This window comes from Bufo bufo, chromosome 6, assembly GCF_905171765.1.
Source record: "Bufo bufo chromosome 6, aBufBuf1.1, whole genome shotgun sequence".
Classification (NCBI taxonomy): Eukaryota; Metazoa; Chordata; class Amphibia; order Anura; family Bufonidae; genus Bufo; species Bufo bufo.
The window spans coordinates 74,474,044-74,488,227 of record NC_053394.1 but is presented as its reverse complement, the minus strand read 5'-3'; the positions used below and the strand labels follow the sequence as shown (position 1 = coordinate 74,488,227).

General features: G+C 42.6%; 1 protein-coding gene across 1 annotated transcript; it reads left to right on the top strand.

Annotated features, from left to right (window-relative positions):
* The first annotated feature begins 1,085 nt into the window (after nt 1–1,085).
* On the top strand, nt 1,086–13,661 carry DNAJC12 (DnaJ heat shock protein family (Hsp40) member C12). Its single transcript, XM_040438951.1, has 5 exons — nt 1,086–1,230; nt 9,147–9,225; nt 10,742–10,881; nt 11,372–11,564; nt 13,260–13,661. The coding sequence occupies exons 1-5, from the start codon at nt 1,150–1,152 to the stop codon at nt 13,352–13,354; spliced, it is 588 nt and encodes a 195-aa protein (XP_040294885.1). The 5' UTR covers nt 1,086–1,149; the 3' UTR covers nt 13,355–13,661.
* Nucleotides 13,662–14,184: the final 523 nt, after the last annotated feature.

The window sequence follows — 14,184 nt, the reverse complement described above, 5'->3', positions numbered from 1 at the left end:
ATCCAACACGTTCCAGAACTGTAAGGGTTACATAGCATCATAAATCAGTATAATGCTATGTGACCCCAGTCAGCGCTTGCAGGTCAGGCCGGGACCGGCCCTTTGAGGGGGACCAAACTGCTGATGCGGCCCCCGACGAATTTGAGTTTGACACCCCTGGTCTACATCTACTATACTGTCTACATCTACTATACTGTTTATTTACATCTACTATACTGTTTACATCTACTATATTGTCTACATCTACTATACTGTTTACATCTACTATATTGTCTACATCTACTATACTGTTTACATCTACTATATTGTCTACATCTACTATACTGTTTACATCTACTATATTGTCTACATCTACTATACTTTTTACATCTACTATATTGTTTATTTACGTCTAATATACTGTCTGCATCTACTATATTGTCTACATCTACTATACTGTTTATCTGTACTATATTGTTTACATCTACTATACTGTTTGTCTACATCTACTTTACTGTTTACATCTACTATACTGTTTACATCTACTATACTGTTTATATCTACTATACTGTAGTAGATGTAAACAGTATAGTAGATGTAAACAGTATAGTAGATGTAAACAGTATAGTAGATGTAGACAAACAGTATATATATTATATCTACTATACTGTTTATATCTACTATACTGTCTACATCTACTATACTGTTTGTTTACTTCTACTGTACCGTTTGTTTACATCTGCTATACTGTTCGTTTACACCTACTGTATCATTTCTTTACATGTACTGTATTCTCAATTTTCTCTCTTTTTTTCACTATTGTGAAATGGCATCACCGTCCACAGTGTAATAGTGATATCACTTTGGATGTTTGTGGATTCCTGTCCTCTGTTGCTATTGCCAGTCAATGACCTCAACCTGAAACCATATTATAATCAAAACCAGCTCCCTTTCATGCTGTATGCAAACAGATGTAATAAGCTGGGTTTTCTGTTAACTATACCTCCCAGGCTGCACTGCGAGAGAAGCAGCCTCACCCCCTGTCAAGTGCCAATAGCAAGCAACAAGTGTGGAGCTGCCCATCTTATATAAAGGCTTGTGGAGCACCCTGTACCATTATAAAGTGAGGAGAAGCAGAGCTGGGTGTGTGCTGCTCATCCTGTCACAGAGATGGAGTCTATTCTGAACAGCACCGAGGAGGCTATGGGGGAGGATTATTACACTCTGCTGGGCTGTGATGAGCTCTCCACGGTCAGTGTCCATCTTATCTATTCTGCTGATACATCTAGCTGTTCTGTTGTCAGATTACTATTCATAGGTCATTATTATGATAGTGTGGTGTGTCTGGAAAATGTCTGCGTATGTAAATGTGGTGTTTGCAAAGCAGGCTGTGATGAGATGGAATATAATACATTGCATCGTTGACGCTGCTCGCACTTCTCTATCTTTTATCCATTCTTAAAGCCAATGTAACAGTTGAACAACCGGAAACATAAAAGAAAATAATCCCTCTGATTAAAAATACCCATGTCCAATATCATTAAATATATACTTGCAAATTCTGACAAATTCAACACATTCTGACTAATCCTTCAAAATGAGAGAACAAATGTCCAAAATTCTGCGATTGTCCCAGCAGACATGTAAAATGATTATATATAGTTATTAAAGTAATGTACTTGTTTGATGTATTTTTGGAGAAATTCCAAAGAACTACCAGACACAGTAAGTGCTGCATTCTTACGGTTATGTTTTGACCTATATACAGGTGAAACTCGAAAAATTTGAATATCGTGCAAAGTTCATTTATTTCAGTAATGCAACTTAAAAGGTGAAACTAACATATGAGACTCATTACATGCAAAGCGAGATATTTCAAGCCTTTATTTGTTATCATTTGGATGATTATGGCTTACAGCTTATGAGACCCCAAAGTCACAGTCTCAGGTCCCCTTTGCTCAGGGGGTATGGATTCATTAGCTGACTAGAGTGTGACACTTTGAGCCTAGAATATTGAACCTTTTCACAAAATTCTAATTTTAAGCTGCATTAATGCAATTCCTTTTAATTTGCATTACTGAAATAAATGGACTTTTGCACGATATTCTAATTTTTCGAGTTTCACCTGTATAAAGTCTCTTCACCACATAACTTGTTATAAGTATAAAATAAAATAATACTTTCAAATCACGTTATTGTGTACTGTTAATACATTTTATTGTAATGTATATATAATGTATATGTGCCTTAGAATTATCCCTTTTTTGTAGGGACAGTCCCTGTTTTTGACCAAAGTACCTATGTCCCATTTTGCTCCTTATATGTCCCTTTTTTGACCTGGGAAATCAATGTGCATCACCTAATAAACTTACTGACTGGTTCCTACCTCAACTTGTATATTTTTTTCATTATATTTTGCAATTTGGACCTTAAAATGTCTATAATCAGTTGATTTGGTGCTAATATTTAAAGGGGTATTCCAGTGCAAGAAAAAAGCCGTCCCAGACTGCAGATGCAGTAACAAAAAATAATAATAATAATAATAATAAGAGAACTTATACCCACCTTTCCAATACCCCGTCCCTTCCATGGTGACAGTGCTTGGTCCCCGCTGCAACCCAGCTCCTGCTAGTGTCTATACAAGGTAAGAAATGCCTGTGACTGCTGCTCAGCCAATCACCCACCTGAGCCACACAATGAGCCGTAAGTGTCCTTCTTTGACCATCCAAAAAGTTGGGCGGTATGTTTATATTATATTCTAGTATATCCATCGCATTATAACAACATTTCCAAGGAAAGAGGAGATACTAATATATTGTATAATCACTCAAGGAAAAAAATGTGTTTGTTCGTTTTTTTTTGTATGTGTTTGGCAAGTGTACAAGATAATCACACTTTTATTCTTCTCTGATGTTAGAGAGATCGTGGTAAACAAAGAGTTCACCCTATCGATCGCAAAAGAGAATTCAGGCAGTGTATTCAAGACTTCAAGGGGTCAGGGCATCTGTCAGCAGATCTGTACCTATGACACTGACTGACCTGTTACATGGGCGCTTGGCAGCTGAAGGCATCTGTGTTGGTCCTATGTTCATATGTGCCGCATTGCTGAGAATTTTTTTTTATATATGCAAATGAGCCTCTAGGAGCAACGGGGGCGTTGTCATTACTCTTTGAGGTTCAGCTCTCTCTGTAATTGATGCGCCCTGAGGGCCAGGCAGGCATGATCAAGTTTACACTGCCTGGCCCTGTCAATCAAAGTGCAGAGGACAAGGCAGCTGCAGAGAGAGCTGAGCCTCTAGGTGTAATGACAACGCCCCCGTTGCTCCTAGAGGCTCATTTGCATATATACAAACACAATTTTTCTCAGCAATGCGGCCACATAGGAACATGGGACCAACACAGATGCCTTCAGCTTGTAACAGGTCAGCCAGTGTCATAGGTACAAATCTGCTGACAGATGCACTTTAAAGGGACATTCTCATCCGAAGTAGTAATTCAGTATATATAGGACTCCCTGACCTCCCAGAGACTGTTTGGTGCTTCGGCTTCAACGTGGCCAGGCTAGAAGGCATCTCTCTCCATGGGAGTTAACTGCAGTAGACCTCAATAAAAGGAGTCTCAGGCAGGGGTAGACACCTTTCAATTAAGGTCTGTGTGGGGACCCCTTTTTCCTGATAGATGAGGGTCCAAGAAATAGATGGGAACTTCCTTGTTTACATCCTCTGAATATGTAACACATCTCACAGCTGAGAGATTGATACATTGTATCCAGTCTTGACTAATAAAGGGGCAACCCTCTAGAACTTCTGTGCACCCTAATAAGCATATTATAAAAAGGATCGCACATCCCAGTTGCAGAGCAGTGTCCTTGACTCCTACTCCTATATAAAACATACCAGGCATACCTGATAAGATTGAACCTGGTGAATAAAAGCAATCATGTCATGCTGATTGGTTGAGCCATTAATGAGTAATCCTTCTTTGAATTGTATATGCAAATGAAGGCTTAAGTGCACCGAGGAGCAGACCCTAACACCTCAATGCACCTTAGCTTCTCCATTGTGCAGCAGAGGCCACTCCCCCTCCCCTTGATTGACAGGGCCAGGCATCACCAGCATCCTATCACCTACTCATTTTATTCTCCACCTTTGGCACATGTACAGAAGCAGATATACTGCACATGCGCCAATGGTGTATTGTACAGCAAAGGAAGGGGATTACAGGGCCAGGTGAGAGGACACGGATGATGCCTGGCCCTGTCAATCACGTGGAGAGGGGTGTGCTCATCGCTGCACAGCAGAGGCGCAAAGGTGCACCAAGTGGCTAAGGCCGACTGCTCAGTGGTTAAGTCCCCATTTGCATGTGTATCGATAGAAGGATATCTCGTTAACAGTGCAACTGATCAGCATAAGAAAGGTACTCAGCAGGATCAACCCCACAGGGCTTTATGCCTGATTTGATAAGATTAGTCCTGCTGACAGATGCTCTTTAAAGGGAACCTGTCATCAACTTTATGCTGTCCATACTAACGGCAGCATAAAGTAGACACAGGTAAGTTGATTTCAGCGGTCTGTCATTTATCAGTTAAAAGTAAGTGGTTGCAGAGAACCAACATCACAATCATTGCAGACTGGGCCTGGAAAAGAGTCACGGCCACCTGAGAAGAGTCCTGGTTATTCATGAATACCTGCTCTCCTGCCCACCTGCTGATGACTGACAGCCTTCTACCTAGTTTTCTCCCTTTCTCTCTAGGAGAGAACTGACAATCATCAGCGGATGGGTGAGAGAGCAGGAGATTAGGAATAACCAGGACTCTTCTCAGGTAGATCTGACTCTTTTCAAGGCCTGTGCTGCGATGATTATGATGCTGGTTCTCGGCAACCACTTACTTTTGGCTCATAAATGACACACCGCTGACATCAGCATTTCTGTCACTGTTTTATGGTGCCCTCAGTGAGATCAGCATAAAGTTGATGACAGGTTCCCTTTAAGAAGAGAAACATTAGGCTACAGATAATGTGGCAAAAGCCTATGTCAAAGTAATCAATATACAGTAACAATAGGCTAGAAGATGTGGATGGTTCATTGGTCTGATAAGGATGATGCGTGTTTTCTCACTGACACTATCATGGCTTCTTATTACTTCCTCTTCACACTGAACAAGACTCTGATTTCGGAAGCTGATATTGATGGCGAGTGGAATGGACAATATTGAAGGCCATTGTTCATCCAGGTCACGTCTGCACACCGACGCGTTTTGCTTACATTGTGAAAAGAGTGATCAGTGGTCACGATCGGAATAGAATTGGCCAGTGACTAATTGTTGGCAACATTTTTCAGATATGTTCTGAATCCCATCTGACTGCCCTACTTGTGCCCCCTGCAATCCAGGTTTTTGGCTTTATTGCCATACTGTTGGATCTGTCCAGACCTGCCTGCCTGGCAGGAGTTGGGCATAAAGGGGCACTGTGTTTTCAGAAACTTTTGATGTTATAGGGACATACCTGTATATAAAGATTTGATTAGTGGTGGTCTGAGCGCTGAGACCAACCTCTAGAGTGAGGGGAGAGAAGAGCTCGCTTAGCATGCCCACTCTCAGGACAAGAAGTGAGACGGACACCATAGAAAGTCAATGGGCCGGTCTTTCTCTCGTCTTGTACAGCTTGGAGAGAGAGCGCGCGCTGTGAGTACTTCTCTCCTTTCTTTCTAAACATCGGTGTGGGTCTCAGATCTCAGACACCTACCAATCAAAGTTTTTTTTATATAACATGCAGGTTTTCCACTGCCAGAGTTAAAGAGGATATGCCAGCAGAATCAACCCTATTAAACCAGACATGTTGCATTGTAGAGTTGATCCTGCTGATTAAAATAATACCTGTTGTCAGAAAATTGATTGTTGAATTTCAGAGAAAAAAAAAGACTAGACCCCCCCAGTGCACTGAACTGCTCATTTTCATAAAGAATACAAGTTTTTTTCTTGGGAATGGTGCAGCTGATCTTTAGAGGTATCATTTTATTCAGCAGGATTAACCCTAATAGGCACTACACCTGCTGACAAGTGGTTTTCAAGTTACACAAGGTTCTCTTAGCACTTCTGAGGTGTCCCGAAAGTACACAATCCTTTTAATTTATTTTATATTCCTGGTAGGGGGACACTTCTAACAAGCAGGGATATAAACATCAGAGAAGCCCTTTGAAGAAGGTATTTCTAGCACATATTCACACAAGAAGGAAATGACTCCTCATTCTGGGATAGTCAGTGCAAAAGGTGGAAATAGTGGGTTCGCTATTTACAGTTTAAAGTGGCAAAGTGATATATACCCCCCCCCCATCACCTCTGCTCTGTATATACTGTATACCCTCACTGCCCCCATCATCTCCGCTCTGTATATACTGTATACCCTCACTGTCCGCCATCACCTCCGCTCTGTATATACTGTATACCCTCACTGTCCGCCATCACCTCCGCTCTGTATATACTGTATACCCTCACTGTCCGCCATCACCTCTGCTCTGTATATACTGTATACCCTCACTGTCCCCATCACCTCTGCTCTGTATATACTGTATACCTTCACTGTCCCCATCACCTCTGCTCTGTATATACTGTATACCCTCACTGCCCCCATCACCTCTGCTCTGTATATACTGTATATCCTCACTGCCCACCATCATCTCCGCTCTGTATATACTGTATACCCTCACTGTCCGCCATCACCTCTGCTCTGTATATACTGTATATCCTCACCCCTCTTCTGCATAAACTGTATACCCTCACTGCCCCCATCATCTCTGCTCTGTATATACTGTATACCCTCACTGTCCCCATCACCTCTGTATATACTGTATACCCTCACTGTCCCCATCACCTCTGCTCTGTATATACTGTATACCCTCACCCCTCTCCTGTATATACTGTATACCCTCACTGTCCCCATCACCTCTGTATATACTGTATACCCTCACTGTCCTCATCACCTCTGCTCTGTATATACTGTATACCCTCACTGCCCCTATCACCTCCGCTCTGTATATACTGTATACCCTCACTGCCCCCATCATCTCCGCTCTGTATATACTGTATACCCTCACTGCCCCCATCATCTCCGCTCTGTATATACTGTATACCCTCACTGCCCCCATCATCTCTGCTCTGTATATACTGTATACCCTCACTGTCCCATCATCTCTGCTCTGTATATACTGTATATCCTCACCCCTCTTCTGTATATACTGTATACCCTCACTGTCCGCATCACCTCTGCTCTGTATATACTGTATACCCTCACTGTCCCTATCACCTCTGCTCTGTATATACTGTATACCCTCACTGTCCCCATCATCTCCGCTCTGTATATACTGTATACCCTCACTGTCCCCATCATCTCCGCTCTGTATATACTGTATACCCTCACTGCCCCCATCATCTCCGCTCTGTATATACTGTATACCCTCACTGTCCCCATCATCTCCGCTCTGTATATACTGTATACCCTCACTGTCCCTATCACCTCTGCTCTGTATATACTGTATACCCTCACTGTCCCCATCATCTCCGCTCTGTATATACTGTATACCCTCACTGCCCCCATCATCTCCGCTCTGTATATACTGTATACCCTCACTGTCCCCATCATCTCCGCTCTGTATATACTGTATACCCTCACTGCCCCCATCATCTCCGCTCTGTATATACTGTATACCCTCACTGTCCCTATCACCTCTGCTCTGTATATACTGTATACCCTCACTGTCCCCATCACCTCTGTATATACTGTATACCCTCACTGCCCCCATCATCTCCGCTCTGTATATACTGTATACCCTCACTGCCCCCATCACCTCCGCTCTGTATATACTGTATACCCTCACTGTCCGCCATCACCTCCGCTCTGTATACACTGTATACCCTCACTGTCCCCATCATCTCTGCTCTGTATATACTGTATACCCTCACTGTCCGCCATCACCTCTGCTCTGTATATACTGTATACCCTCACTGCCCCATCACCTCCGCTCTGTATATACTGTATACCCTCACTGTCCCCATCACCTCTGCTCTGTATATACTGTATACCCTCACTGCCCCATCACCTCCGCTCTGTATATACTGTATACCCTCACTGTCCCCATCACCTCTGCTCTGTATATACTGTATACCCTCACTGTCCCCATCACCTCCGCTCTGTATATACTGTATACCCTCACTGTCCGCCATCACCTCCTCTCTGTATATACTGTATACCCTCACTGTCCGCCATCACCTCCACTCTGTATATACTGTATACCCTCACTGTCCCCATCATCTCTGCTCTGTATATACTGTATACCCTCACTGCCCCCATCACCTCCGCTCTGTATATACTGTATACCCTCACTGTCCGCCATCACCTCCGCTCTGTATACACTGTATACCCTCACTGTCCGCCATCACCTCCGCTCTGTATACACTGTATACCCTCACTGTCCCCATCATCTCTGCTCTGTATATACTGTATACCCTCACTGTCCGCCATCACCTCTGCTCTGTATATACTGTATACCCTCACTGCCCCATCACCTCCGCTCTGTATATACTGTATACCCTCACTGTCCCCATCACCTCTGCTCTGTATATACTGTATACCCTCACTGTCCCCATCACCTCCGCTCTGTATATACTGTATACCCTCACTGTCCGCCATCACCTCTGCTCTGTATATACTGTATACCCTCACTGTCCGCCATCACCTCTGTGGCTGTTAATGAGGGGGCACCGTGGCTGGCATACTGATGTGGCATCAGAACATATACAGTAAAAATAAAAAAGTTCCTATTTTATACTTCTGATTAGAGCTGAGTCTTATGATTAAATACCAGAGAGGATGAGGGGTCAGAAGAACAGCGTTGAAAAGCAAATCCGGAAAATGTGGCATTTACGCCTGTGTGCGTGTTCCTCTGTCTTCTCCAGTGTTGACAGTGGTAATTAATTCCACAGCTTTGTTATCAGGTAGGTAGCCGTGACTAAGGGAAAACGTGGCCATAATAACAACAGGAGAGGAAGATGAATCATGACAGCGCCTGCTGCTCGGGGGGAAGAGCAGGCCTTTGTCGGAAAGTGGAAAGCTCGTTCTCATCGGATCTAGAGAGACGTCAATAGCAAATGACTCTGTATGTTTTTCCATCAGGTTGAACAAATTATCGCAGAATATAAAGTCAGAGCCCTTGAGTGCCATCCCGACAAACATCCCAGCAATCAAAAAGCAGGTATCTCATTCATTCCTTCCTTATAATAATAGATACAAAAAAATCTTGTCTGCATTGTCCATAGCAACGAGCCAGATCACTAAAAAATAGTGGAACCTGATTGGCTGCTATGAGCATTTTTCGGAACACGGGGGTCAATACGTAGTAAGTAGAAGAAGTGGATCAGCACTCACTTTATTGCCATAAATACAGGCAGATGTGACGCGTTTCGGCTAAACAGCCTTTTTCAACCAAAGTATTTTAAAGGGGTTGTTCAGTATTAGGCAAAAAAAAAAAAACAAGGTTCACTCAGCCTCAATCATTAGATTTGATCTGCAATATCAGACATAGCCCATGGACAGGAATGGCCTTGTTTCTGAAAAACAGCAGACCTGTTTTTCCAGTTACCTCTTTAAAGAGGTTCTTCAGGCTTTTAATATTGATGACCTATTCTCAGGATAGGTCATCAATATCAGATTGGTGGGGGTCCGACACTCGACACCCCCGCCGATCAGCTGTATGAAGAGAAGGCGCGCACCGTCTCGCTTCCTGCTCGCTGTCGATATAGCAGTGGCGAGCAGGAAGAAAGACAGGAGACGGCATGCGCGCATAGCCGATCTGATGGGTCATGAATACTAAGAGCCTGGAGAACCCCTTTAAAGGGTCATGAATACTAAGAGCCTGGAGAACCCCTTTAAAAATACTGTATGACTTTTATGAATATTAGGGAAAATCAAAGTAAAAAGTGACATTTTAAAAAAAAGGCGCACTTTGCGGTAGTCTGTATTCTGCCCCAGCAGAAATATGGGGTGCAAATGCACCCATTAAATTGCATTTTAAAGTGCCAGAAGCAAGCTAGAAAATAGCTTGCACCCTCATTCAATGGAGTCATGGAGCTTGAACTAAAGAGGTTGTCTCATCTCAGACATTGATGGCATATCGCTCGGCTATGCCATCACAGTCAGATCGATGCAGGTCCCACCTCTGGGACCAGATCCCGTCTCCAGAACAGTGATGGAAAGCGAAAATGGCCACCTCTCTATTTACTTCTATGGGACTGCCAGAAATATCCGAGCCAGTAGTCTGTTATTTTCTGAACTTCCACAGTGGTGAATGGAGGGTGGCCATGCTCGCACAGTGTACTCTCCTTCACTACGGACTACGAGGAAGGGGGGGGTCCATTCTGGAGATATCCTAGTAATATGCCATCAATGTTTAAAATGAGAATACTGAATTAACATTCAGCACCCCTGGCTCACAGAATCAGGACTAGGATTTACACTTAGAGAAAGGGGTTCTCCAGGCTACAGCTGATTGATTGGGGTGTGAGTGTCGGACCACCTTCCCCCCAGATCAGATATTGATCCAGAGGATAGGTCATCAATATTTGTAGCTCGGAGAACCCATTACATTTTTTGATTAGACCTTGTATGGACATCTTAGTCTAAAAACCAACCTGTTCAGGTGTTCCCATGTATACAGGATAAGTATTTCCCATGTATTTTTGTCATCACTTCCTACATTTATTCTGCTGTAGTGCAAGAGTTTCAGAAACTTCAACAGGCCAAAGAGACCCTAACCAACGAGGAGAGTCGCGCACATTATGACTATTGGAGACGGAGTAAAATCATGATTCCATTTCCACAATGGGATGCTTTGAACGATTCAATAAAAATGGTAAGTCACGTTATATTCATTGGAACACATAATCAGGAGCGTTATAGAAAACAAGACCCAGAGAGGGGGTAGCCTAATTTATCCGGAAATGTTTGTATGTGACTCCATGCTGTCTGGATTTGAATTACTTAAACATGTTTGGAAGACCGTCTGACGCAGCAAAAAATTAGGATGTAGCAAACCAGAGGGATCGGTTTACATGGTGAAAATTGGTCAGGAGAGTCTAAATTGAAAAACAAAAGGCACGGGGAAGATGTACATGACGTAATCAACTTCATGAGCGTATCTGGTAAAAACCATAGTAATCACAAAAAAAACAATTAAAGACAATTTTGCTTTAAAATGTTCATTGGGGGGGGGGGGGGGGGGGGGAGTAGATGAGCACCAGATGGATAATTGTACAAAAATTATGAATACACGATACAGAAGCTTGAAGATTCAGACGTAAAGGTTTGACCTAATTTTTATTATGAATCCCTTGTATTTTTAGTCAATGCACTGGGCTGTAAACAGCAAGAAGGAAGCAATGCTGGAAGCACCAGATAAATCTTCAAGTGAAACACATGATGACATTTCATTTAACTCAGAAGAAAAGAAAAAGCAGATCAGTGATGGAAACGGGGATCACACGTTGAAGAAAACGCCAGAACATATTGATATGCTGTCACCTAAAAGTCCTGAAGGTAACGACACAATTAGATAAAGTGTTTGATCGATGTGGTCTTGAAGCCGCTGCTTGTCTTGTGAAAAGTCCTTCTTATATGTCACCCTTCAGACTTGAATTACTACAGCTTTATTACTCATCCGCGGTACCTTCTGATTTTATCTTGATGCGTGAAACAAAGTTAAAAGCCAAAACCCAGTGTCAAGAAACTGGAAGCTCTTCTGCTCTGTTGTAGTAATTCAGTTACTTGCAAAAGAACACCGGTAATGATGAGATATGATGTGGAAGTATGAACATGGAAAGACTCTGATCCAACATAGCGAAAAATGTGTTGCTACCCGTTATGAGATTAGGAGCACTTCCCTTTCTTTGGTATTGCCCAGATAAACATGATGTCTCATGTGTGCTTACTGACATCAATACAGGCAATAGATTCTGAAAGGGGGTTATCCAACAAATTCAAAAATATAAAATACAAATATCTGAAGTAATGCTCACCATTATATTAACTATATCAATGCAAGTCATAACTTCGGCGGATCCAGTGCAAGGGGTATTAAGACCGGTGTCTAAAACTCCAGTCAATGACCCCCCCAATGTCCTTGCATTCTCCATCACTGATGGAACCATAGGATCCTTGCTCCTGTGACATATTCTGACAATGAACACCATGCACAAACCTCAGACTGGAACTCTAAGAAATTTAATGTACGACCTCTTACACATCACCTTCCTTTCTATTATACAAGAATTTAAGCCTATTAGACTTTAGGTTGTATTATTTGGACTGGCCCCTGACAACGAGATGAAATATTTTTGGAATCTGATTATCAGAACAGGCCTCTATAAGAATCCAGTAACCTGATCCAGCTGAGGATTAGGCTACCGGAGCTTACCGTATCCAGCATGGCTGGATATCACCGTGTACCGACAGTTTTTGTCCGACTGATTCCTGGCATATTTGCCAGGGAGTGGCCGGATCTCATTATAGTTGATGGGGATTCGGCAGTACACGGTCACATCCGGCGATTCCTAATGCAGCTGTGGGCTCATTCAGACGGCCGTATGCTATCCGCAAAAAATGCTGATCCGTTTTTTTTGTTTGCGGATTAGATGCAGACCCATTCAACTTCTATGGGGACCTTTTCTTCTGTTCTACAGCTCCACAAAACATAAAACATGTCCTATACTTGTCAGTAAAAAAACAGGACGTGGCCTAATTGAAGTTGATGAGTCTGCAAAAATGCAGAATGCAATCCGTTTTTTTGCAGACATACTGAACTGTCTGCAAAAAAACAGATCCGCATTTTTGCGGACAGCATCCGGCCATCTGAATGAGCCCTGTGAACGGGACCTAAAGCACTCCTGGCTCTTCAGCAGTGCTCAAGAGATTTTTGTTACTGATCATCTTGACAATACAAGGGCCGCTAAGATCAATGGCCTCTCCATCTACAAATCTCTGGTTTGTGCGCTCTCTAGGTGCTTTTTATTTCAGTAGCGGTATAAAAATGTATCTCAGACACATCAGTGGATCTTTTTCACCGTATTTCCTCAGTACACGTCTATATATCAACATTTCTCCACTGTAAATATTGAGTGACAAAACATCAGGTGTAAATCTCCATTAGTGATGGAAAGTCATTGCATTAGATTTGTGACACGTACCGTCAGGGTGAACCATACTAGCGTTTTTTTCTTTGTCATTTGATTATAGGAGGTCCTGACACGGCTTTCACTCTCCTGCGATTCCGCTGGTCAGCCGAGGCTCCATCAGACCTCCTGCGAAAATTCCGAAATTATGAAATCTAGACCTCCTCTCCTGAAGTATGAAATGGTCTATCCTCTATAATATCTATGGAAGTATTATATTCAATGTATTTTATTTTACAGCTACCTAAAGACTATGTTCACATCAAGTTTATGGCTTCTGCTTAATGTATATGCAGGAACGCACACATTAAACTGATGTATGTGAGGTATGCCATACAATGGCATCCGTCACCCATGCGGTTAAAGGGGTTGCATAGCCTTCTTCAGGAAAGGCCATCACTATCTGATCGGTGGGGGTCTGACACAAGCTTAGCGGTATTATGTAGTTCTGGCACCAACTTCCACCAATGGAGCTACACCCAAAAAGCTGATCAACAGGGGTGTGGGGTGTCGGACAATCAACTGGTGATTGCCTGTCCTGAGGATAGGCTATCACTTAGTAAAGGCTGGACAACCCCATTAATAATATTTTACTGGTTACTAATGTATGGTATAGTGTAGTCTATTACGCTTTTCCAAATTTTTCTTGACATATACCAGCCAGATGGAGGTCAAAGGACAATATGTTGGCCTTCATCTGGCTGATGTAACTCTATGGCCACGTTTAGCATGTACTGTGGCAGTTTTCTTGGCATACACTAAATGTACATCAGAAATGTGATGCAATCATGGAATAGAAGCTCTATAATCTGTTGTATATTTAAACACATGAAAAAAGATTTAAAAGCAGGTACAAAAGCAAGTGCATAGATTTGTCTGTCAAGTGCACTCAGAAGGTGCAGTCTGCATCTGGGTGTTTTTGGCCTGGGTTACACAGAAACTTTTTGTAGCACTTTTGGTCGATTTTAACTATGGAGTGACAACGCCAG

Bases quoted from the DNA above. Each gene is read 5' to 3' on its own strand.
- DNAJC12 (XM_040438951.1), top strand. From the start codon at position 1,150: ATGGAGTCTATTCTGAACAGCACCGAGGAGGCTATGGGGGAGGATTAT. The intron at 10,882-11,371 runs GTAAGTCACGTT...TTGTATTTTTAG, and splicing joins TGAACGATTCAATAAAAATG to TCAATGCACTGGGCTGTAAA. The intron at 11,565-13,259 runs GTAACGACACAA...ATTTGATTATAG, and splicing joins GTCACCTAAAAGTCCTGAAG to GAGGTCCTGACACGGCTTTC.